This window comes from Equus asinus, chromosome 1, assembly GCF_041296235.1.
Source record: "Equus asinus isolate D_3611 breed Donkey chromosome 1, EquAss-T2T_v2, whole genome shotgun sequence".
Taxonomy (NCBI): Eukaryota; Metazoa; Chordata; class Mammalia; order Perissodactyla; family Equidae; genus Equus; species Equus asinus.
In genome coordinates, this window is record NC_091790.1 from 24,888,070 (window position 1) to 24,914,517 (window position 26,448).

At 49.2% G+C, this 26,448-nt stretch overlaps 1 protein-coding gene across 4 annotated transcripts in view; it reads left to right on the forward strand.

Moving 5' to 3' along the window:
* RPS6KA2 (ribosomal protein S6 kinase A2) overlaps nucleotides 1-26,448 on the forward strand; it is a 366,717-nt gene that overhangs the window by 121,290 nt on the left and 218,979 nt on the right. The window contains exon 1 of one of the 4 annotated variants that reach the window (XM_014858386.3): nucleotides 3,263-3,514. The exons of the other annotated variants lie outside the window; for them this stretch is intronic. Within the exon in view, the coding sequence (XP_014713872.1) occupies nucleotides 3,464-3,514 (51 nt within the window). The 5' untranslated portion in view covers nucleotides 3,263-3,463. Of the gene's footprint in view, nucleotides 1-3,262; nucleotides 3,515-26,448 lie in introns of those variants that run through there. 4 annotated transcript variants of the gene reach the window in all.

Genomic DNA, 26,448 nt, shown 5'->3' on the forward strand with positions numbered 1-26,448 from the left:
TTTGTAATGAGTTGCTAATTGTTAGTAACAAGTTAACAGTAACTTGTTATCGAGAAAAATATTATGAAACATTTTATTTCATCATATAGATTGATATCACTCATGTTACTGTCTTCACCATTTGTTAAAGCAGCATCTGGTTAGATACAGTAAAGAGTCAGTAGCCTGCGCATGCGTGTATGTATATGTTTAGGGCCACCTGTGCAAATTTAAGAGGAATGTGAATCGTTTTATATTGCAAAACGTTACTCAGCTGCCGTGCACTAGTTTTGCCAATCCCACAGTAGTTCCTGAGTACTTCTTAAATCATGAATTGGAGCATGAAGAGAGGCAAGAAAACGTGCCCGTGTCACTATTGGGAAGGGACACTGATGTGCAAGACTCGGTTGCATCCACACTGAGAGAATGGATTTGATGATTAATTTACCTTTCTCTGACCTAAGTGCTTCTGCTTCTCAAAGCCTGCCTGACTTCCAGACCAGCCCCCGCCTCCAAGGTTCCATGCACTCGCCTTCACAGCATTCGCCTCCCTGGGTTTTGAGGATGCAGGGTGGGAATTTGGAACAGCATTTCCTGGATCCCAAATAGTGCTGATCAGGACAGTGACCCTTCAGGGTTGTGGGTTGTGCTGTGCACATACATGCTTGAATAATTTGTTGTATGTTTGTGAAATGCGAAGCTCTCTAAAGCACAGAGCACAGGGCACCAGGCAGGGGCTCCTCCTTCCTGGGTCTGGGGGGTGCGTATGGTAACGATGGTATGATACTCATCCTGGCCTCCAGGGGCCTAAAGACCAGACCTGGCACAGACAGAGACATAGCTGTTTCCAGACAGGGTAAACCGGGTGTCTGGAAGCATATGGGACGGAGACCTCGCCCCATCCTGGCCGGTCAGTGAAGGCTCATGGAGGAAGTGATGTCACTGGAGTAAAGCAGCAGTGTTCCAAGATGAAGCATTGGCTTGCTGTGGAAGTCCCGGCTGTGGGAGAGAGTGAAGGCAAGGATGGGCTGGGGAGGGGCGAGTGAGAAGGTACACACTCCGGCCAAAACAGGTCAGGGAGCTCGTGAGCCCATTTTTTTTTTAAGATTTTATTTTTTTCCTTTTTCTCCCTAAAGCCCCCCGGTACATAGTTGTATATATTCTTCATTGTGGGTCCTTCTAGTTGTGGCATGTGGGACGCTGCCTCAGCGTGCCATGTCCGTGCCCAGGATTCGAACCAACGAAACACTGGGCCGCCTGCAGCAGAGCGCGTGAACTTAACCACTCAGCCACGGGGCCAGCCCCTCGTGAGCCCTTTTAAGGTATTTGGGCTTTTTCCTGAGGATGACAGGGGTCCTGAAGGATTTTTAAGATTTTGGTTTTACAGTTGGTCTGGCTGCACCGTGGAGAATGGATCGAGATGGGGAGACTGGAAACAGAAGGGCCGGGTTGGGGTAGATGGTGCTGAAGAAATCTAGAAGAGACAGGAGAGTGCTCAGAAGCTTTGCAAGCAGCAGGCAGAGAGGAGGAGTTCACTGGGGGCTGTTTGGGATCGCGTTGCCCACTGGACACCCAGAGGATCTATTCCGCAGGTGGCTGGTGCTGCTGTCAAGAGGTCAGGAATAGTTGTCAGCTAGAGACTCAGTTTCCCTGCGTGTGGGTGGAAGCAAGCCCCACCTTCTTGGATCTTGGAATTGCAGCTTCAGTGACACCTGCCAGTGTCACCTGCCAGTCTGCCCAGCTGGGCACATCCTCAGAAAATGGGAGATGAACCCCTCTGAGGCCAGACTTTGGACCTGGCAGTTTCAAATATTTTTTTCCGTTAGATCAGGAGCTCCACCTTCAGCTCTTCGACATTACTAGAAATCTCTCTGCAATCTAACCAGTTAATGAATCCACAGTTGCCATGAGGTGACTTCATCCTTGAGTGGACAGAGGGGAGATTTCAAAAGATGTGGGAAAATCTGAGCACATCCCCTGGGGGGGAAATTCTCCTGCTCCTCTGTGACCCAGGTGATCGCTTCAACATGGAACAAAGCCAGCGGTTTCTGTGTAGGTCACATGAGCTGCCAAATGAAATTCCTCTGCAGATCTCTAGGTTTCCACCTAGCAAATGAACTGGGTGTGGGTGGTAAACAGCATTTGGGTGGGCTACCCCCTTGTAGAGATTTATGGACATAAAGATAGTTTGTATCTTCTTGTTAGAACTAACACATGAATTCCCAGTGAACAGTAATGTCAGGTAACGCATGGTAGAGATGTTTATTAATTTTGTCATTCACTGGGATGGTGAGACTCACCATTAAGTGAGAGAGGAATTTCCTAGCAGGAAGGACAGAGGGATGCCTATAACTAAGAGGTGTTGTAAACTGAAGTTCTGGCCTCTTCACTCGGCAGTCCGGGCCAGTGACTTTTGGCTAAGAGGCGTGTCTGAGCAAAAGTATGGTGAGTGGAACTTCTTTTTTATGAATTGCTTTTATTTTTGTTGGCTTTCTCCCCAAAACTGCTAACACCAATTAAGCTGCTATTTGGGAAAGCACAGAACAGGAACCCAGTGGGTATGGATTTCAAACTGGTGGGCATGCTGTATTAACAGGGAATGCAAAACAGTGTGTCAAATTAGCCAACCACGTCCCTTCCAGGAGCCTGGGGTGGGGGGCATGTTAATGGTATAGACTTCTCTTTTTAAACTGCATCATTATAAAACCACTGGGGACATTTTATGGACTATTTGAGTCTACGTCAGATATTTGTGGCCCCGGATTTGGAGAGTGGTTCTGATTTAGGAGACTAGGAAATGCAGCCTGGACACCAGGAACAGTGAATCTGCGGCTTTGCGATGGAGCTCTGTGGCCTCTGGTGTACGTATGGCTTACACTCTCCCGGTTTTGTTTCTTTAGGAGAGGCCCCACGAATGGTACAAGGAGGTAGGAGTTTTTAAATGACAAAGATAGAGCCTCCAGAAAAAAATGCATGAAAACAGTGTTAACAACAAGAGCTACTTTCTTAGCGACCTCATTTGCAGGCTTCCAGGCGTGTCGATGGGACAGAACATCTGCATGTGGCCAGTAGGGTCTGGGGTGTGGTCCCATTGCCGCAGCGCCCGCCTGCCCGCATCCTGCACCCGGGGCTTCACTTTAGTGGCTCGCTCTGATTTGGGCTTTGCTGGAGACAGGCAGGCTCACAGCAGAACAGGTGGCCAACCTTGCTCAACTTGCCACCCAGTGGAAATAGCAGTCCCTATATTAAGTAAATGACCCCGAGGTGTTTGATTATGTCAGTTGCTAAAAGTGGGTCTGACTTATCCCCGAGGCAAGGAAACGCTTCTTGCCCTCCACCGCTTTCGTGATGCCCGGTGAGAATGCCCGCATGTTTACAAACTTACCCTGGAGGTTTGCTCTCTGACACGTGGAGGAGCAAGATTCTCGATGCTTGAAGAGGAAGGCGGTGTGGTTCCCTGGCCATAATTTCTAGCTTTGGCGATATGCTTTCTCGCTTCCGCCAAGCCTTCTCGAAATTCTATGGGGCACTGTTAGTAAGTACCTTCCTCTGTGTTTTTCAAAAGTGCTTTGAAATGTGTGGTTTTTGTTTTTTTTTTTAAGATGGTCCCCAATCCTATTTGGAAGCCAAACTGGCCAGTCGGTTATGCAATTAATTTTTCACAGTCATGCATGACATTTGTCACCTTTTGGTCCTCACTTAACATTTTCCTTAATGCGAAACTGAGAGTAAGGTTTTCTGAAACGTTCGCTTTTCTCGTTTTTCCTTTGTTTAGGTACAAATTTGTTCTCCTATATTTCTCTGTGTCTTTAAACTTTGGCTTGCAAAAGTTCCCTGTTGTGTATCGCGTCCGTTCTCTGCAGCTGTCATTTGATCTCGGTCTTGGGTTTTCGGAATTTCAGTTACTGTCGTGTGTCATTCTGCGAGTGTTGGTCACCAGGTCGAGTGCCTACAGGGAACTTCCCCCGGGGTTTCTCTTTAGGAAGGGGTCATCTTAGTTCATCTGAAGCTTGAAGCACGAGGTAGACAGAGGCGCTGTGCTCACTTCTTTTGTGTTTTCCTTGTAGTTCTCTCCCACACTTTTCTTGGTCTTTTCCTCCTTTTTTTAATCCCACTTTTCTCCTCCCTATTCTTCCTTCCTTAAGGCAGCAGGTGCTAGGCGGGATGACAGTCAGCTAGGAGGCGGGATCCGCACTCTACGCCCGGTCTATGGGGCTTTGTCACAAGGACTCTCACGCCCGTCTCTCTGGTTGTTCCTCTTGAATGCCATTTAATTTAATTAAATCTTTGCAATTTGTCGGTCTTCTCCGGCAATGCAGGCTACCCCGTCCTCTTACTGATCCCGAATAAAGGGGGGGATTTTTAACTCATCAGCGGCTGTTCACTGAGCATCAGGAATAGCTGCACAGGAACCTGTGGCCTGGCTAGCCTTCTTCTAGCCTTCCTTGATTCTGGATCGTCTGTTGTAATCTTTGGATAAATGCATAATTACATAAATAATGCCTGAAAACTACTTAGCCCTCTTCTTTGGAACGTTCCTTTGCCTCAAAGCCAAGGAGCATCCAATCCTTTTGAAGATGTTAAGATAACTATTTAGATGGGGATCCCTAGAAAAAGTCACCTACCTTGTATGTCATGCACATAACGGTACTAATGGTGGGGTGCAGACAAAATCTGGGGTGAAGTGGGTTTGGTGGTTGAGTAAGCATCCTGGAGAGGGCCAGACAGACCTCACTGGACTCTGCGGGGACAAAGACTCCCAGTGGGGACATGCGGCTGAGAGTTCCGTGGAGGTGAGAAATACAGAGGCCACCGAGCAGGGCAGGAGTGAGCAGTGGGTGGTGTGTGGGGGTGGGAGGTGCTTGCTCAGGGAGCCACAGAGGAGCAGAGTTACCGTGGGACCGTCAGCCGGGCAGGGCTCATGCCAGACTGGGGAGGAGATTGGAACCAGGACATCTTTTGGGAGGTGGTTATGGCGAGGGGGTCGTAAGGTGAGCAAGGCCTGAGCTGGCGTGGGAGCGGCGAAAGGAGAAAGGAAGGGAGGGATCCGAAAGAGCTGCTGAGGTCGAGTCCTGACAATTGGTTCTTCTCTCGCACAGCTTCCCTGTTCATGATTTCCATAACTGTCACACATCACAGCCATATATATATGTGTGTAAAAAAATGTATATATATATATATATATGTACATATATATATATATAAATAAATACAACACAACAGAAGGCAGGTTTCCCAAAATGAACTGGTGATGCCTGAATCTTCTAGAATGTGAAGTTTTGTATTTTTTACTTTCATTATCATATTGTAAAACCATAAAGAATATATTACCTAGACTGTAGGCTGTTGGTTATCATAGATACTGTACACGGTTTATGACCAAGTTGACCAATTGTTTATTTAACGTTTTCATTTGATTAATGTTCTTTATAAAACATTAGAATAGAGATGTTCTTGCCAAGTAGTAAGCTTCATAAACATCTCTCCATTGCAGGAATGTTCAGAGATCTCCATTAAAAAGTGAAAAGAACATTGGGGCCGGCCTGGTGGCATAGAGGTTAAATTTACGCACTTCACTTTGGTGGCCCAGGGTTTGTGGGTTCAGATCCCAGGCACAGACCTACATAATGCTCATCAAGCCATGCAATGGCAGTGACCCACATACAAAATAGAGGAAGATTGGCACAGATATTAGCTCAGTGACATCTTCCTCAAGCAAAAAGAGGACGATTGGCAATGGATATTAGCTCAAGGCCAATCTTCCTCACCAAAAAAAGAAGAAAGAAAGGAAAGAACAGAACTGTGTCTTCAATGCAAACACATGGTAGTTATATTTACGCATATGGACATGGAAATCTGAAAGAAGTCGCTTCTAGGACTTGCCATAGATAGGAGCCGTGCCTACTAAATAAAACATTTGTGCCCATTTTATAGATGAGGAAACTGAGGCTTAGCTGGATGAAGTGACTGGCTCAGTTAGTTAGTGCTAAAATTTGGGGCACAGTCCAGTCACGCCTACTGCAGAGCAGAGGTCCCCATGCTGTTCTGCCCTGGTGAGTGACCTCACGCCTCAAAGATGAGGAAGAGCAGAGCTCAGGGAGTCACATCAACGTGCAGGAAGACACTTGCCTCACACGTGGCAGAGCTGGGGTGATGGTGTGCGTCTTCTAATCCCCAGCAGGGGTTCTCTCTCTTAAGAATCTTGAGGACTGTGTAAAGCTGTTTCTGGCCATCAAGACATAATTCCAGCAGCAAAGACCCATCAGTGTCTGATTTCGCGGCAGATACTTGATGGGGACCCTGTTTGGCTTTCCGAGTTGATGTGTCTGTATTCTGCATTAGCTCTGGGGCCAGGATGCTCTGGGTCCAGCAATCGTTGGAGTTCACCCTGATTCTGTGGAATGGAAAGGTTTGATTAGTGGTCTCATGGGCTCACTCTGGAGATAAGGGCCATCATTGACACACTATCCCACAGGAGTGGATTTAAGTAAGAGCCACAGGAGAAAGGCCTCCATGGCTCCAAGAATGGGCCATAACAATGGACCTGAGAGCTGTGACGTGACCAATTGCATGAGGGGGTCCCTGACCTGGGACTGTCACATCCATGTTGCAGAAATGTGCGTCTTCTCATCTTTACCCTCCTCCCTCCATCCCTCACTATGAACCTTCCCCACACAGGTCACATCCTGGGGCCCCCACATCTCCCACCCTGCCCCCTCCATGGGGCGGGACGTAGTCAGGACTCCTGGGCCCCACCAGCAAGATCAGGGGCCTTGGAGATGCTACTGGTTCCACCTCAACTTCTTGTCCGTCAACCTGGATGCTGAATATACACAGCGATGTGCCCTCCTCCTGCAGCGTGAGGCGTCCTTCAGAGCAGGTGGGCATTCATTGTCCTGGCAAACTGCTCTGGGATGCTGGGCTCAGCCCCGCGTGGGGAAGGTGCGATGCCATCACGCCAGCTTCATGGTCGGTTTTGTTCAGAGGCCCCAAATATTTGTCTAAGAACTACAGGACAGTTTACTAAAATGCACAAGGCTTCTAGAAGCTATTCTGATGGCTGTGCTCAGTTTCCCACACCTGTCCTACGTGGTCCCTCTGGCCTGCCTCGGGGGTGTTACACCCACAGGACCAGCAGAGCTCGCAGGTCTGAGTGTACAGCCTCGGCAATCTGATCCGGGAAATGTGCGGGAAACTTTAAAAAGTGGAATTGACCGTGCTCAATTTTGCCTCCACTCTTCTAGGTCCCCTTCTTCATTTGTTCACTCCAGTACATTTTTATTGCTTTTTAATATGATGTGCATTTTTACACTCTTTTCCTTGACAGACTGAGGGAACACACGTATGTGTTCATGGCAGGCACACTCAGAGGTCTGTCGTCCGAGGTTCCACAGGAAATGTTACAGGGGCCATCGCCATCTAGGTTCTCTACCTGGTCTTGAGTTTCCCTTCATGTGGATTCAGATGCGAATTCTGTTTGAGGAAAGGGAGCCCATCCTTCCACCGAAGTAAAGAAACCGTGGCAAATTCGTGTGGAAGCGCGAGGCACACGGGGTTGGGAAACCTGGTGTTCTTAGTGGGAGAGATGTTTTTAGAGCAGCGGCCTTACAGACACAGAGCGGCTTCCGGGGTGGCCCCGATCTTGTAACAAATGAAAAGGAAGATCGCTTCAGGGTGAGTTGCCTTTGGTTGGGGGTCCTCGTTGTGTTTAAATGGCTTCACAGCTGTTATTCAAAGTCATCGCTGAAGAAAGTGAATTGTATTTTCACCCAACGAAAGCATTTTGCTTCCATTCTGACGACGACATGGAGGAGAGAGCCCGTGGGCAGACCCCCTTTCTCGGGAAATGTGGGTCATTGGACAGAAAGCTCTGAGGTTAAAAGCTGGCCAGCTGAGCGAGGCCCATTGGGGCGGTTGCATCTTTTAGGAACAGATGCTCTCTGTGGCCCAGAGGCACAAGGACCCTGTTTCCTCCAAGGGAGCTGAGCACCATGCGTGTCCGGGAGTCACCGTGGCTGCGATATCGTGATGTGAAGTGACAGAACATTGTGTTGTCACAGATGGAGAAACGCGCTCCCTTGGCCGTGTCTGGGTACCAGGCGCTACCGAAACACTCTCTTTATTTCCAAAAATAGACCCGGCCTCTTCTTCTTGGATCAGTGAGCTTCCCTGAGCAGGGAAAGACGGTGCAATGAGGAGGAAGGGAAGGTTCTGGAGCTTCGTGCAGGGGTCTGTGGGGCCGACCAGGGGATGCTCTGCAGCTAGAGGGACAGCACGCTGTCAGGGCACCCAGCTGGCACCCGGGAGGCGTGGATGCACACTCCCCGAGATTCGTTCCTTCTTGTTTCCCGCAGTCACACTTACTCTCTGATAATTCCCATGGATTCCATGTCTGCCTGTCTGCAGCCTGCACCTTGAAGGTGTTCCCTCCACACAAGAGCCCGCTTGCTTGCTCCGGGTTACACCCAGGTTCTCCTGCAGGTTGTGACTTCCTGGGGCCTCAGGTGTGGTTGTATGTGCATGTGTCTGCATGCATGCATGCGTATGTGTGCCTGCATATGTGTGCATGTGCGTTGTGCATGCATACGTGCACACGTGTACAGGGGGCTGAATCCTGTCTCGAGCTCCCAGAACCCCCTGCACTGGTCAGTTTCCTCTCAACCTTCCAGCTCCGACCTTCTCTCCTGCAGCTGCCATGACAGATCTGTCGTCATCCCAGGTTGCTCCCTAATTAGCCGACTCAGGGACGTTAGCAAAGCCGGTTAAGCTCTTTGGGCCTTGGGTTTTAAATCTGGACAGTGAAGGCATTGGGATGAAATTCAAGCTTCTTTAACGATCTGAAATTCTGATTCCTCGTTTAAAAAATGGCTGTTTGCCATGTGCCAGGCGCTGTTCCGTATGCATTCCACGTATTGATTCATTTACTCCACATAATTCTTAGGAGGGCAGTATAATTATTACCCCACATTACAGATGAGGAAACCGAGGTACGAGGAGGTCGGGTGTTCATATGGGAGCAGGTTGGTGGGTCTAAAGCCCTTCTGAGCCCACCTCTCATGGAGGATTCATGTCGTGTCGCTCACCTGGGGCGTTTCCTGGACCCTGAACAAAATCACGATTCCCCCGATGTTTTGTTTCTCTGTCAGCCCGCCTCCCCTCCCACCTGCCCGGGCTCCACTTCGGTGGCTGGAGCCACACTGCGTGCCCCTTTTGAGCCTCATCCCTCAGGTGATGTGTCGCTTCTTGGTCCTGCTCTTTGCTAAGTGGCCCTGGTGAAAATAGCTTAGTGTGGGATTGTGGACAGTGGCTCCTTATCACGGCGCCTTCGGGAGTTACCGTCCTCCTCAGAGGTGAGGCTCTGCGGACCACTGTTCTCCCCTAGCAGGCGGGGGGCCACGCTGGGGCTGGGCGGGGCAAGCGGTCGGAGAAATCTTGTGAGATGCAGCTCACGGCCTCCGCGTCCCTGTGATCACAGTGCGGCTGCCAGCTGCCGACTCAGCACCTTTTCAAATCCCCCCGGAGACCCACTGAGACACAAACTATAGTGAATAGGAGAGACGTGCCTGGAGGTTTTCAAGGGCAGGCAGAGAGGGAGAAAGCTTACACCCACCCTCTCACAGGAAACCGAGCAATTCCCACCAGACCTCCCATCGTCCGGAGACCCCCATAAGCTGGTACCCCAACCAGGGCTTCCCCACCCCCCAGCACACACCCTCCCGCCTTGAAGTCCAGAGCCTGGCTGCCTCCTTTCTCCTGCCTTTGGAATACTCCCTCCCTCTCCCTTCCGTCAGATTCCTCTCCCACAATGGTATGCAGAACAATTCTGCTCTGAGCTCTTGTCCCCAAACTGGAAAATCCCAACCAGCGATGAAACAAACCCCTCTGAACAGAAGCCCTCCCCAGTGGCACTTGGTGTCGCTGAGTTTATCTTCCATGTCTCATTCCTCCCTGGCTTGGAAGTGTTTCTTTGAAGCACGTGCCATTCGAGAATAATTCTGGTGAACAACGATTTCGCATTTCTGTGCTCAACCTTGAGGCAAACCCTGATAACGGTCCTCACAGACCCATGAGCCCCTTCAGCTCGCGCCTAGGCGAGGCTGTTCCTTATTTCAACATTTCCACCTTGGATTTGTGTGGACATTCTGGATTTGCTATTCAGCACAGAAAATCAGAGTTTAGAAATCCACATCTGAGCCAATAAAAATTACTGGATTCCTACAATCCGAATAATCCAGTGAACTAGCTTAAGAGGAAGATAAATATGGTGAAGTCAGATGGGCACCGATAGTTTTATAGAATTAACAAACTCTTTTTCCTCCAAACCACCTCCTCCTTTTTCTTTAGTGGCAGGAGATCCTGCTGGCCTCTCTGGGGCTCCCCCGACTCTAAGGGCCACAAGACGGATGCAGATGCTGATGCTCAGTGAGGAAGGTGCCCTCTGTTCTTTCAGCAATGACTATTTCAATGGCACCAATTTACACTGAATAACAGTGGGCCGTCCTCTCAAGCCCTGGAGCATATAGCTCTCCAGAGCAGTTTGCAACTTCATTTTCCTTGTCCAAAACTGGGCATAATGAGAGTGCCTGCCCCATGGCCCGTCGTGAAGCTCTCGTGAGAGCCGGCAGGGGAAGCATTTGCTCCTGGCGCACAGTAGGCTCTCAACACATGATGGCCGCTACTGTTGTGATTACCACACTGTCATTATAATCAGAGATGCTGGGAGGGGGAGCTGAAGAATTGCTGTGCGTGCGTTTCTATGACTTGGGTCGGTTGTGGGCAGAAATACAAGAGATGCAGAACTCTCGCTCATTTTCTCTATCCCGTGTGGGTTGTAATAACAGCACAGGGTAGGGCTGTTGTGAGCATGTCCTATGCTGTCTCTCATGCTGGAATCAGTCCTTCCCTGCTCATACTTGGACTTGATTGTTCCACTTTCCTGTCTCCTTCAAATCACTGATAGAGGAAAGGGAGTGTCATCCTGGAGTGTGTGCCTGCCGCCCCATGGCACCAGCGTTAGCAGTTGTCAGTCCAAGAAGTATGTTTATATCTTTGCCTCCTGCAAAGATACAAAGATGAAAACACACATGCTGCCTGCATGGGGCTCTCCACTCGGTGAGGAGACAGCCTTATGAGCAGAGCATCCTCATGCATTGGGGTCCAAGGTACTGACATAGTTGGTGTGGAAATGCAGACAAGAGGAATGGAATCCAGGGCAGTCAAGGTGGGCTTCCTGGAAGAGGTGAGAGGTCTCGCAGGACAAACAGGCTGGGCCAAGTGAGGGGAACGGAGGGCGCAAGTCAAAGCCACATTGGCTGAGGCATAAAATGCTGTGGATGAGGCTGAATCTGTAAGCAGAGGGCAGGCTGCGGTGGGTGTGGTGTGTGTGCTGGGGTGAATTGACCCGGCAGGGGCTGGTCTTGCACTGGAAGTGTTCGGCAGTGACACGTCGTGCTTCCATCTCAGAGTTCATTCCGAAGCATCTCATCAGCCTGCACCTGGAGTGTCAAGGATGCTCAGGAGTCTACCAAGTGACACGGATGTCAGCCTTCCCAGGTGTTCCCACGCGGGAGAGGTGGAAGGTGGTTTGTGGGGTCTTCACACATCCCTACTCCTAGTGACCAACACCAGCTCTGACTTCTCTTGCTGCCAACGATGGACCCTCCTGTCTCCTCTGAGCAGGGTTGGCGTCTCCACCCTATTCCCTCCACTTCTGTAGGGTCTGGAAAGGCACCGAGTTCCTCCAGTAGTTTGTTCGCTTGAGTCCCCTGACCTCAGATTTCAGATGTGGAGGCTTCGAGGCTCCTTCATCTCCCCTCCCACCTTAGCCCCTTGTCACCCCTTTCACAGCAGCAGCCATCCTGTGTCGCTGTGTTTGTTCTTGTCTGTCTCACTCCCTGGATTTCAGGAGGTGGCGTGTTGTGATAGAAAAAACATCTGGAACGTGTCCTCTGGGCCTGGCTTTGAGCCTCACTCCTACCACAGCCCAGCTCATAATTTCTCAATCTCAGATTTCTCCTCTTTGCTATAAGCAACAAAATGTCCATAGAAATATTGTGAGGATCAAAAGGGATGATATATGGGAGGCAATTTTTATGAGAGCTGGTACACCCGAGGAGCTCAAAAGATGCATATTGATTTGAGCTCGCCATCTTCCCTACCTCTGGATGAAGTTGCACTCCCAAAGATGCGCAGCCTGTGAGTCTGTCAGCAATCCTGAAGGAGCTTAAGGTGGGAAGGAAGCCAGGGGTTGGGGCTCTGCCTCTGGTAGCCGAGGGTTGAGGGGGCAAAAAGGACAGTGATGGAAATGCCTGATGGATCATTGTGACCACAGTGCTCCAGGCCTTTCCGTCCTGCCAGCCCGTGCACTCATGCCAGGTGCACGAAGTCCTCTCTGGGTGTCTTTGCAGTGCTCACTGCTGCCCCGCTGCATAGAGGCTTAGCACCTTAGCATCCTCTGTGTGAAGCAAGAGGCCCTGGCAGGGCTGGGAGCCACTGTCCCCGCATGGACATCAAGGGTGTCCCTGTGACGCTTACCTCTATGAGCTTCTTCTTGTCCCGGCTTTGTTACAATGTTTCTTAGACACCCAGCTGTGGATATTCAGACTGTTACAGCATTCTGTTCCTACATAGTATAAAGAGGTAGAAAAAAATATTCCATTTTTAACAATTAGGTCCAGAATTCCTCTTGTTTTGGGGGAAAATGCTTGATTAATGTTTGTATTGAGGTAAAACTGATGAGGGCTGGAGGCGAGGCTTCCTGGCGGGCGGAACAGCGCCGCGGATGCATCCCGGGGGGGCCCTGGTGGGGTTCCTGGGCTCTCTGGGCCAGGGAGCAGGAGCCAAGGGCAGAGGGTGGCAGCACCCAGCAAGAACCCACATCTGCCTGAGGGGACATTGAGCCAGGTCACCTGGACCTCACACCCCGCTACAGCTAGGTGACAAGATCTCCTAGTAGATTCACTTCATTTCATTAGGTTCTTACAGGACGTGTGAGGGGATTATGGTCCAAGATGGAATCTGGGTTTCGTAATCCTTTGCTATAAACTTTGGTGGATTCTGGGCCACGATGCGGGAGAAGCTCATGAGAAGAAGACTGGAACATTCTGCCACTGGATGCCTCGGCCAATCTGAGGGGCCAGGTGCCTTAGAGGCTAGGCACCCCCAAAGGACTGGCCGCCCAGATGCTCCCTTTCCACGCTCTCCTCCAGCCTCCCACTTTTCGTCTGAGTGCCAGCTTGCTCACAGTCTCACAGGTGGGAATTGTCTATGACCGTGTAAGCTGTAGATTTTGGTCCCTGAAGTTTTAAAGCTCCTGGATTGCATTCTCCTCTGTGGTGCTCAATCTGATATGCTCTGGCGGCATTTATGTGTGTATAGCGATCTGGGGGCATTGATTCCCTGACATGATGCACTGCTGCGAAATGAGGGGTTATTGATTAATGGAGAGAAATACTTTAGTCCTAGATTGTCCTTAGATGAATCACTGATTTATTACAAATGAAATCTGACATGACATGACCACATGAGTAATTAATTAGGTAAGATCAAAACTAATAATTTAAACTGACAGATAAATTTAAACATTTCAGATCTCTAGAAATGAGAGACTGTTGTCTATAGATTGTAACGGACTCCTAGAAACAAACATTTTGTTTCTTGTTTACTCATTGCTCAATTTGGAATACATTGTTCCATTTCTTGCCTTTTCAAGGTCTTCTCCTAATTAAGAGAACATAAGTGCATAGAATTTATAAAATTAAAACCTTTTGAGGTTTTAGACATCTGCAATCTGCAATACTGTATACATACAGAGACACCTGCTATTAATTGTCTTTGAAAGTGCGTTTACTTCTGTTTCAAGCGTTGCCTCTGCCGCTGTGCGCAGCGGGGACCCTCCTGGGAGCTCCGTTGCTGTTAGTGAAACTGGACTCCTGGATGCAATGTGAGACTGCACAGTCCCTTCCTGTGGACACGCAGCTGGCTGGAGTGGCCTCAGGGTTGACTTAACCAAAGGCAAGCGATTGGACCCGATGTCCACCTGCGGCCAGACCTTCCCGTCATCTCTCATTTAATTTTCTCCTTGATTTTTTCACTTTGGAAACCCAGAGTGATTTCGCTCCAAAGACTATGTAAAAGTTAGGACTCGAATTACTAAAGGCCTCATAGAAGCAACAGTTAAAGAAGGGAATCAATGTCTTAGGATGCAGTAAAACTCGTAGCTGTATTTTTTCTTGCAGTAGGATGGCGAGAGAGCATTCTGACGACAGACAAGGCGGTTGTCTAACTGGGAGTGGGGGCTTACTTTTGGTTCACGATTCCGTCTCAGAGTTTCTGAAGAATCCTCTTGCTCTGGGTGTGAAAAGATCCTTGTCTTCTTTGGTCCGAGTCATTGGTATTTATCTCAGGGCTCTCACTCAGTTTTCTTCTTGGGATCCCATTCATCCGACAGCTAATTACTGAGCTGCTACTTGCTGTCCCGCTGTGACAGACTCTGGGGGCTCCACGGGAACCCCACAGCTTCAGCCTCCGCCCTCTGGAGCTCGCCCTCCTGCCCCACTTCCCTTGGGGGGTTTCCTTGCTCTGGCCTTTCACCCTCACCTCTGTACTGCTGACGCTTTCAATGGCCTGGGGGAGCTCTGGGCTCTGAACAGAGCAGGGTGAGCACATGGCATTTATAATGTGAGCAATAATACTCAATTTTGCACGATGGCATTTCAACGCCAGTGTTTTATTAAATTAACAGGACTGAAAGAAGAACTTTATTTTAGTGCCTTTATTTCTAATCGAGCTTTTATGTTTCCCAATTCGTTCACGACAAAAAAAGGAGCAAGCTGGTACATTTTATTGCCTGTAATTATTCCGTGGAAGTTTGTTTTGAAACCTATTCCTTGCGTAAATTGCCAGTAGGTTAAACATAAAAGCAGCATCTGAAAACCCTTAGAACTCTGTTTAAGGATGAGCAAAATTTTATAATTAAACAATATACTGTGTAGGCCGTTTTTCTTTTATATTCTTGCTTATCACCTTGAGATTTAAACCTAAGCCCACCATCCTGGGAGACAATGGCATGGTGGTGGGTCGAGAGACACCTAGGAGGATCTGAGAATGGGGTCCCCTCTCAGGAGGGCTGAGGGACAAGGCATGCCCAGCCGGGGACCCCAGAGCATCAGTGGCATTAGCATCCTGGGAGGTCTGTTGGGGGTGTCAGGGCACCAGCTCCTAGAGGTCAGGACAGGGCTTTTGTCTCTGGGAGAGAGGCCACCACAGTAATTCCTACCTGTCATATTTGGGACGAAAATCTGGTGCAGAAACCAAGGAGAAACACAGTCCTGGGACCTAGAATCTCAGGAGGAGGGAGAAACTGAGACTGGGAGCCACCCAGGCACAGCTTTCCCCTATGAAGGCCCAAAAAGAAGGTTTAGCTTTCCTCGGGTCTGGGTCAGCAGTGGACAGCAGGTGTGAGAGAAGAATTGAGGACAGTCCTACAGGCGGAAGGTGCTGAGGGGAGTTGCTGATGAGAGACAAGCTTGGAACTGGGGCTGTCTTCCAGTGGGGCAATGGCTGGGTTTATAATATGGCCTCCCCAGCCACCCATTATGCCTCATTTTGCTCAGGAAATGAGGGTCATTTGTATCAGAAATAGTGAAAGTCAGACGTGAAGTCCGCTGGCTCCTTTCGTTCTGGAGAACAGCATCTATTTCTTATACTCAGATGGTCCTTCAAAAGTGTCGTGTTTTAAGCTGTGGAGTTTTGTTTATCCTTCATATTTTTCCTGATGTTTAAGGGTTGATACATATGGAATAGATCCATTTGCTCCTGGTCGAATTTCACCCCTTTTTCTTTCTGGTTTTTCTTTTTCTTTCCCCCTCCTCCTGTCTTTGTTCTTAACGGCAGAAAACAGACTTAGAGCAGAAGCAGATGAGGAGAGACAGGGAGACAAGTACTAATAGGAAAGAAGAGAGCTTCTGAGTCAGGGCTGCTAAACCTCGTCCCTCGTCAGCCTTCCCAGGATTAAAGATGAGAGCAAACTGTCATTGAGGCTGCAGCATCTTCTGGTTTTACCTCGGGCTGAAGCTTAAACTATGTCGCTGGTTGTACCACGTCTTGTTCTACTTTTAGTCCTCTTTTTGGCTGCGTCCTATGTGTTGTCTCTTATTTTCTGCATTTGTATTGTCTTACTTAAGTGGCAAATATAGGTGGAAATAATTATTATTTTTTATTGCGTCGTGACTTGAAAAGCGACGTCTCTCACTTCATTGTCTTCCTGTTTGTAGCTTTATTCTCCAGACTGACTATTTTCTTACCTATTTGTGCGGGTAGATGGTCAGCCAGGTTTTGTAAATGTGAATGAAATCCTAAAGAATTAATATTTATAGTAAACGAATATGGTTTCATCTACCAATGACCGTGATCAAAAAAAAATTTATTCAAATAAGTAATAAATTCAGTTGGGGAGTAGACATCTAAATATGCACAGTTCCTAGAGTGTTTAATCCTTTGACACACTTCAGAAATTCACTTGCAGTCAACAAACACCTGCTATGCATCTGAGCGTTTGATATTGCTGGGCACGGGTGGGGGGGGGGGGCTGGGGGAGGAGCAGAAGATGCAAGGAATTTAGAATTAAAAGACTAAATTTTGAGCCCCCTCTTGGCCATTTACTAGCTATAGTCTGATCAAGGTCTCCTGGCCACTTTGAAGCCCCATCTCTCTGGTTCTTTCTCACCTTGCTCCCCCCCCCCCCGGGTATGAATCATAAATCACAGTAATTTCTAGCTATCAGGGTGATGCATGAGAACACACTATAAACTGGAAAGTCTGCAGAAATGTTCCTACATGTTGGGAAAGACATTAAAACATTATCTCACCTTGTAGAGCTTAAGTCTTAGTTAGGAGAACCAAAATTTCTTATATGAAATAAAGGAGAGAAGAATTGAGGGCAGAAAATCAGATTTTTTATTTATATTGCATTTAAGTAAGTTAAACTCAGAGAAGCGAACACTTCGGGCTAAATGATTGTAGAATAAAACTTCTGTGGTCAGCAGACTTGCCATGCATCTTAAAGAAGGCGGCTGTGGAGGGACGTGATTCCCCAGTGGAAGGCTGGAGACACATGAAGGGGGATAAGGAGACGTTTGAACAATGGAATGGACTTTGTAAGGAGCAGAGAGGAGTTAAGCCGGCCAAGAGTAGAATGAGTGCTGGAAAGTGGAGAGATGTAAGGTGACAAGGTGGGGGAGACCCGGGGCTTGACCCCCCAGTGAAGTCTGGGCAGGGGCAGGAGACGGCAGTGACATTTTACAGAGCATGTCAGCGGCATGTATTCCCGAGCTGGGCTGACAGTGTGAACACGGCACAAGTGTGAATCGATGGATGGGGTGCGTTTCATATTTGCTCAGAGTCACAGCGACATCTTAGCCCACCTGCTTTGAAAATACCTTATTTCCTGCTGCTCTGGGAGTAATTTTGTTGTCAGAAGCATTTTAAAAGTCATATTCTCTACAAATAATCAAGAACCACACTCAGTTGCTTGAGAGGTTAAATCCTTTCTTAAGGAAATAAATTTTATTGTAAAAATTGCAAGCACACAGAGAAGAAAAAAATTATAATAGGCCTCCATAGACCTGTCACAGATAGATAATTTCAAAGATTATCAGGGCTAGCCCCATGGCCGAGTGGTTAAGTTTCTGCATGCTCCACTTGAGCAGCCTGTGTTTGTGGGCTTGGATCCCAGGCACAGACCTGCTCCACTCATCAGCCATGCTGCGGAGGCATCCCACATACAAAGTAGAGGAAGGTTGGCACAGATGTTAGCTCAGGGCTGGTCTTCCTCAAGCAAAAACAAAGAGAGGAATGTTGGCAATGGATGTTAGCTGAGGGGAATCTTCCTCACCAAAAAAAAAATAAAATTATTGAGTAAAGGCAAGTATTGTTTTATTTATGTATCTACCCTCTCTGTATACCCAACCCCCCAGCTCCAGATTTTTGAGGCAAATCCCAGTCATCACATAATTTAATCCAGGGGCCAGCCCAGTGGCTCAGCGGTTAAGTTCGCATGTTCCACTTTGGCGGCCCAGAGTTCACCAGTTTAGATCCCGGGTGTGGACATGGCACCGCTTGTCAAGTCATGCTGTGGCAGGCATCCCACATATAAAGTAGAGGAAGATGGGCACAGATGTTAGCTCAGGGCCAATCTTTCACAGCAAAAAGAGGAAGATTGGCAGCAGATGTTAGCTCAGGCCTAATCTTCCTCAAAAAATAAAAAAAGATAATTTAATCCAAAAATATCCTCCCCCTCCCTTTTTTTTTTTTAGGGAAATTGGCCCTGAGCTAACCTTCGTACCCATCTTCCCCTATCTTACATGTGGGACGCCTGCCACAGCATGGCTTGAAAGGCGGTGCATAGGTCCATGCCCAGGATCCAAATTGGCAACCCCTGGGCTGCCAAAGCGGAGCATGCAAACTTCACTGCTGCACCACTGGGCCGGCCCCAGCCTCCTCCCTTTTTTAAAGGGTAAAAACTGAGTAGCACCAACACCCACTGAAGGTTGGTAAATAAAATTGATATGAACAAGTTTATTTTTCAATTCTCTGTAGCGAGATTGCCTGCCTCCTTGTATGTGTCTGACTTAATGTTCTCCATTTCTCAGTACCATGAGGTCCTGCCTCCTAGTATAAAAACTAGCCCTTTGCCAGTGCCCAGGTCCTTTGGTTTGGTCCCCCTGGAGGACAGCAGCGCTGACCGCCTCCCAGTCAGCACCAGCCCGGCTCCCTGGGGGCAGCTGTCGAGATATCCATAAGTCCTTTCTCTGCCAGGTTATGAAGTCTCAAAATATGCAAGCCACTATGTGGAAATACACGTACATTTTCTAGAACTGTGTACATTTGTAACAGGAGATTTTTTCCAAGTTAACTAAGACCATGTCCAAGAGAAAATCCCTTCTTCCCAGCACAGCGAGCTTATATGTTGGGTTATGAGAGAAATCTTCCCAGAGTTCCAGTGTCTACAACTGATTAGTCAAAATGTGATGAGGACAAGAGAAATAGTTCAGTCGTAATGAGTAGATAAACTTCTATGTGCGATCATCTGTGCTCGATATTGCAGGGTATGCGCAAAGGTGTAAATTGACGGGAGTTTGAATCCAGCGGTGTGTAATGTGTGGACATAGACGTGTTCACACCACCGTAGGATACGTGCTGTGCAAATATGCATCACAGATCACTACGGAGTTAAAAAGGGAAAAGTCTTAGCAGCTGGGGGTCCAAGAAGTTGGCTCCACGTGGGCACACGCAGACACTCTCAGACTAGTCAGAGCCGGAGGGAAAGCCGGGTGAGGTGGGAGTAGAACAGTCTGGAATCTAAGTTCTGCACAGGGTCAGGTGAGATCTTATAGCAGATGACTTTATTTGATAGAGTGAGGAATTAAAAATGTAATAGGGACGGGCTGGCCTGCTGGCATAGTGGTTAAGTTCGAGCCCTCTGCTTCAGCGGCCTGGGGGTTCACAGGTTCGGATCCCAGGTGTGGACCTACACACCACTCATCAAGCCATGCCGTGGAGACATCCCATGTGCAAAATAGAGGAAGATTGACAGAGATGTTAGCTCAGGGAATATTCCTCAAGCAAAAAAAAAGAGGGAAAGATTGGCGATGGATAATGGCTCAGGGCTAATCTTCTTCACCAAAAAAAAAAAAAAAGTAATAAGGAAGAGGAGCCACTGAGGATTGGAGGAGCCAAATGACAAGAATGGAACAGCACTTTGGGTCACTCTGCTGCATTTTATAGGGAGACCAGAGAAGGACCGTTTCAAAACTTCAGGAGCAAAACAATGGATGAGGCAGCCTCTCAAGCTGGTCTGTCATTTGTGAGGCAATAAATTCGCTTATGGTGGCTAAACCAGTTTGCACACAGCTCCATTATTACCATGACAGCTTCCTTTCCTAAAGAGAAAAAAGCTAACGAGTAGTGACCTCAGAGAAGCAGATAGAACTCAGGGCACAGATGCGACTTTAAAAGCCTGAGAGATGTGAGAAAATATGGCACTAGAGCCATCCATCATGAATGAAATGAATAAAGAATAAGGACGAAATGAATAAGGAATAATCGAGGAAGAAGAAAGCACTCTTCCAGATTTAAAATGACTGTCAAAAAAAAACCAAACAGAAAAATTGGAAAAAATGTTGAGGAATTCTTCTAGTAAGAAGAACTGGAAAACAGACACAGAAAATACGATTGAAAAGAGAAGAAACTCCGTTAGATCCTCATCTCTTGTGTTGGTGAGTCCATCATATTCTTGACGCGCCAAGAAGGAAGGTGTCTTCGTTGTGCCTACCCTTGGAGGCACCCGCCCAGGGTGCTGAATCTGGATCGGGGCAAAGGCAGGGGCCTTTCTTTGTGTCTCAAGCCTTTCGGGCTTAGTTAAGTCGGTGACCTTTTGCATTTAGGACCTGCCATGCATATTTTTAAAGGTAGCTTATGAACAGAGAGGAGAATGACAGGATGACAACTGGGGCAGGGAGCAGCGCTGGGAGAAGGTGAAAGTAAAAGAGGGAGTGAAGGCGTGTGATGGGGAAATGGGATCACCAGGGTTGGTCCTCACTGGTCGGGATGCTGTGAAGACGAAGTGAACTGTGCCTGCCCAGAGGCTCTTTGCTGTGTCTCTCTTCCTTTATCCTTTTAAAATAAAGAGTTAGGGGGCCAGCCCCGGTGGCATAGTGATTAAGTTCATGTGCTCTACTTTGGCGGCCCGGGGTTTGTGGGATCAGATCCCAGGTATGGACCTACACACCGTTCATCAACCATGCTGTGGTGGCATCCCACATATGAAAAACAGAGGAAGATTGGCACAGATGTTAGCTTAGGGCCAGTCTTCCTCACCAAAAAATAAAATAAAATAAAATAAAGAGTTGGGTGCTGACACTGACTTTGGGTGCCTCTCAGTGAGCTGGGTGAGGCCATGGGCAGACAGCCCAGGCCGTGGGCTCAGAAGGAGAGAGGAGAAACTCTAGAACTGCAGTCCCTGATTCATTTGTTTGCGACGGTTCGCTTTCCCTGTATCTGTAATGATGTCAGAAATATTTTGTAGAAACAAGAATTTAAACAATTTTCTTTGTGATCCTGATGCTTATTTCTGGTTCACTTCCCACTTCTTTCAAGTAGGAGTTTTGTTACTTCCATAAATAACCTCTGAGCGCCTTCCTAGATTTCTTACTCAGTTCTTCCTTGTTCCCAAGTGCTCTCCTCATCGAAGACACCAGCCCATTGTCCTGGGTGCCTCCTGGGCTGCACACCTGGCAGTCCCCTCAGACTCAAGGTGTTACAGCTGGGCCATCTCCTTCCCTCCTCAGGGTCAGCTGCCCCACCCGAGGCCTCCAGGACCTGATGGAAATTGCCAGCATATTTATCTTCCTCACCCTGTCCCCGCCAGGCAGTGGTCCCCACTGAGAGCTCACCTGCCAGGTTCAAAGCATCTTTGTCCCTAATCAAAATCAACAAGTCTTTCAAATAAGAGCTTTCCTGTTTCCCATAAATAACTTCCTGAATGTGTCCCATTGCTTTATTTTTTAAAAATAATCTATTTATTGACATGAATGACCGTCAAGGCTCATCTTGGTGAGGAACTCTTGACGTTTCCTGTTTGCAGACTCTGCAGCGATGTCAGACCACTGGTACGTGATTTTCTTTCTCAGAAAGAGGAGTCGCCAGTGTCATCCAGAACTCTTTCCCCGAGGATACGGCTCTGATCAGTGCCCACTGGCACACCATGGAGACAGAACGCTTCACTGAGGAGAAAGATTATCATGGCTCTTTGTGTTTATTTGATGGCCACTTTTTAGAACAAGCGCATTAGGTCTGGGTGACAGATCAAAGCTATTTTTAGCAACAAATGGTAAAGAAATTGTGAACGCCTCGGAGTGTCTGATGGCAAGCGGAGTCGAGAGTTTGCAAACTCTTTTCTGCTGTTCCGTCGTGTGCCTTCCGAGCCAGCGTGGAGCAGCTGCCCATCACACAGAGCTCTGTGTCACTGCCAGGTGCTCGGGAGGTGGGGCCGGCTGACCCGTGCAGAGCCGCGAAAGAGCTCGGGGAGCCTCTGCAAGCCTGAGTCTCCATCATCTCTACTCCAGGGCCCTTGTGGGATGCCCAGGCAGCCCGAAGGCAGCACAGCCTGGTCCATGGGCTCCCTTCTCACCACCCACCTCGCTTGGATGTAAGCTCGGGACTGATGAGGCTGTTCTGCTCCTGGGTTGGGCATTTCCTTCCCACAGGCTTTTCCCAACAGAGTCCCAGCTCTGAGGCCCACTCCCTCACACCCTAATAGCAGGAGGGGGAGGCTGAGCGTGCAGGGGCGCAGAGAGGGGCTCTGTGCCCCTGGCCCAGGGGACCAGCACTGCTTATGATCACAGTTCAACATTTAGCTTTACAATAAGTGTGCATAGAATTGATGCAGGCTCGGCGAGCTGAGGAGTCAAAAGAAAGATTTCTTGGACTCTCAAGTTTTCGTACTAGTGCCCCTTTATTCAGAGAATAGCATGGGGACAGGACTCATGGGCAGTAAGAGCTGCAGAATGGAGACAGGACCCATGGGCAGTGAAGAGCTGCAGGCATGGGACAGGACCCGTGGGCAGTAAGAGCTGCAGCATGGAGACAGGACCCATGGGCAGTGAAGAGCTGCTGCATGGGGACAGGACCCACGGGCAGTGAAGAGCTGCAGGCATGGGGACAGGACCCACGGGCAGTGAAGAGCTGCAGGCGTGGGGACAGGACCCATGGGCAGTGAAGAGCTGCAGGCGTGGGGACTGGACCCACGGGCAGTGAAGAGCTGCAGGCATGGGGACAGGACCCACGGGCAGTGAAGAGCTGCAGGCATGGGGACAGGACCCACGGGCAGTGAAGAGCTGCAGGCGTGGGGACAGGACCCATGGGCAGTGAAGAGCTGCAGGCGTGGGGACTGGAACCACGGGCAGTGAAGGGCTGCAATGTGTTGAGGGTTAGGGCTAAATTTATAAGGCATGGGAACATGACATTTTTACTAGACAAAGGAAAGATGATGTGAAAAGTCTTTAAAATGGTTATCAGTGCAGGTGGGGTCTGGTTATTGGGTGATCGCATGAATTTAGATATGAATCCGGTGGTATAGACTGGCATGTAGGCCAGGACGCCTTGGGCTTCTGTCCCTGGGGCAGCCTTGATCCACATCAGAATGACTGATGGAGAGGCTGGAGGAAGTCCGGAGGGAGATGACAGCTGGGAAAGGACCGGAGAAGGGCTTGGAGGGCCCACCTTGGGCATGGTTCTGTGCAGCTCCCTCTCCAGCACTGTGCAAAGGGCTCTTAAAGCCGGGCCACAGAAGAATGTGGGAGCCTGCTTCCGTGAAGGCGTGGCTCAAGGCAAGCGTTTCCCTCTCGGGCAGGAAGAAGGCTGCCCTCTTGAGAGCCAAGAATTTCCTGCCCCTCCAGGTGCAGAGGCTGAGGGCTTCCCGGAACAGAATGGGGACCGCGTGTCCTTAGATGCTCTGGAGCCCGGTGAGCTGACACTCTCTGAGATGTCCTTGAGCATCGTTAAATAGACGCTCCCATCATCATCACCACAGATGTTTTGGAGGAGTAGGCAACTTTTAGATTTTTCTTAACTGAAATCAAGCAAATGATTTGGAAATACCCACTTGGAATTACTGTCCACAGGTGAAGTGGTGGTTACCGCCTCCCCCGCACTCACGGAACCCAGATAACAATCTGAAAAGTTTCTGGGTACTAATAGCTTAGCGCTCTAAGAGGGGGAATTCAGGAAAGAATAGGATTTAGGTCTTGTTATTAGCATCTGTGGGCTAACAGATTAATTATGCTTATTAGCTGGTGTTAAACTAACAGCTGAATATAATCAGCTGGCTTTCCTTTTCTTCCCTGAGTTTTGGCCGTTTCAGTGAGATGTCACTTGTGGTTCAGGATTGAGGCAGCGCTGACACTGGACACCCCGTTCTCAATCCTCATTTCCCGATTGTGGCAGGAGCTTCCTTGTAATCCCTCTGTGTTTCTTTAATCTCCACTGGCAACATTTTTTTTCTCAATAGAGCCCATTTTATTTTACTAAAAATATTTTTTATTGAGATAACATTGGTTTATAATATTATGCAAATTTCAGGTGTACATCATTATATTTCAGTTTCTATATAGACTACGTCATGTTCACCACCCAAAATCTAATCACCATCCGTCACTGTACTCATGTGCCCTTTAACCCTTTTCCCCTCCTCCTTTTGCCCTTCCCCTCTGGTCACCACCAGTCTGATCTCTGTGTCTGTGTGTTTGTTTGTTGTTGTTGTTGTTTTTATCTTCCACTTATGAGTTATCCTGATCTGGATAACTACCGAGTTCTCATATCGCCAAGACACCTTTTCGTAATTAATCTGGATTCCCAACCTACCAGCTCCGGCTATATCACATAACTCTCCAAAACCCAGTGGCTTCAAGTAACAATTTTGGCTCCCCAGTCGCGAGGCTGGGTCTGCTTATGCACTCGAGGAGTGGCTGGAGTACCTTAGCTCAGATGGCAGCTCTGCTCCTCACGTCTCCCATCCTCCTGCTGGGGGCAGTGGCCAGCCCAGGCATGTCCTTCTCGTGGTGATGGCAGATGTGCGAGAGATAAGCCCTATTCTGCAAGTGTCACATGGGCCAACGTCCCACAGGCCAAAGCAAGTCATGAGGCTGAATTCAGCATCAAGGGCTAGAGTTGCTTACCTGGCAAAGGGCATGGCTGCATGGACGGGTGATAACCGGGAGCTTTAGTGTCATTACCCTCCCCATCAATTTGACATTGGGAGGGCTGCCCTGAGTGTGGGACTTGAGCAACAGGAATCACTGGACGTGTATATTCTCTGTTTTAAATTCAGCTAGCCTGTGAGTTACTTCTCTTGAAGTGCTCGTCTCTGGCGGTGCCCTGGAAAGGCTGGGATCCCGAGCCTGCAAGTGTGAGGGCAGCCCTCAGACTGTGGGGACCGCTCCCGGGGGACGCCTGGGCCCGGCCGGCCACTCCTTCCTAAGGCACCTGCCTCGTGGTTGCTGCTTTCAAACCTTCGCAGATGTCTTGTGTTCCCACGTGGCACGCCCTTGAGCTCAGCGAGAATCACCAGTGAACAATGAGAGAGGTGTCAGAGATCAGCCAGAGTCTTGTCCTCCATCCGCCCAGGGCCACCGGGGCCTCAGGGCGTGGACCCACGGGCTGAGTGAATGCAGCAGGCCAGCTGTGGGAGCAAGGGGCTTCCAAGAGGTGCAAAGAGCTGCTGTGTGGGGACGAGGACCAGCAGAGGAAGCAGGGAGGCACCCTGACGCAGGCTGTGACAGCAGCGTTTCTCTGAAATCCAGCAGCTGGACATCCTCAGGGAGGACCTGGCCATGGCAAGTCAGGCGCCTTTATCAATGATGCCTGTTCTTGTGCAAGGTGCTTTGCCATCATGAACCACAGCAGGGCTTCCCATCGTGGTAAAGACAGGCAGGAGCCAGGCCGTATCCTGGGATGTGAACTTAGGACCGGATTATCCAGCTCCCGTCTCAGCTCACTGCCCTCTGGACTCCCCTCCCCTGGCTGGGACATGATCTGCTGCTCCGTGCCAGCTGCTCCCATGGGCCCTGCCCAGAGGGTGCCTGAGAGGCAGATGCTGGAGAAGGGAAAGTCACCGGCTCCTCCAGTTCTGCTTTTCATTCTTGTTGCTGTCACCCCATTGCAGCCTCTATTCTGATAAGAGCCATTGGAACCAGTCTCTGGTTTTTATTTATTTGTCACACTCCCAGAGCTGGCCTCACGGTGCCCTTCAGAGACGCTAACCCCAGCCGGGCAGGACTCCTTCCTGGGTCTCAGCTGTCCCCTGAGCTCCTGAGCTCCTGGCACCAGCCAGGCAGCACATCCTCCTGGCTGAGTCCCGTCCCGAGGTTGTAATAACTCCAGGTTCTCTCTTATTTCCCCTCCCAAGGGGAATCGCTTCCTTGCACTCGCCTTCTCTGGTGGGCTCAGGTTCCCCTTCTAGGACTTATTCAACCAAGTCCTTATGATAAGCGCTTTCGGTTCAAATAACCAGTGTGGCTTCTATTATTCCAGTGGGCCCTGAGTCACTTAGATGCCAAGGCCGTGCCAGGCTGCTGCGGAGGCCACGTGCTGATGCTCTGTGACCTGGGCATGACGATGGCCACAGTCAGGCTGGAAGCCTGAACTGCCCTGTGAACTGAGGGGTGAAGTTCAAAGTTCCCCTCCCTATGCGGGGGAAGTGTGGATGGATTTGTAGCTTGAAGTTTTTCTCTTCTGGAGCCTAGAAGGCCTCCTCACTTTGTGTTTTCTGCAGTTCTCCCAAATGCGCCAATAAACCTCACTTTCGTTGCTTGGTGGCGTCACATTTGTTTCTGGATCAGTTTCCCAAATTCTTCATTGTCACTCTGACTTTCCAGAGCCTTCGGTGTTTGTCTTTCTGTGTGAGCCCCACGC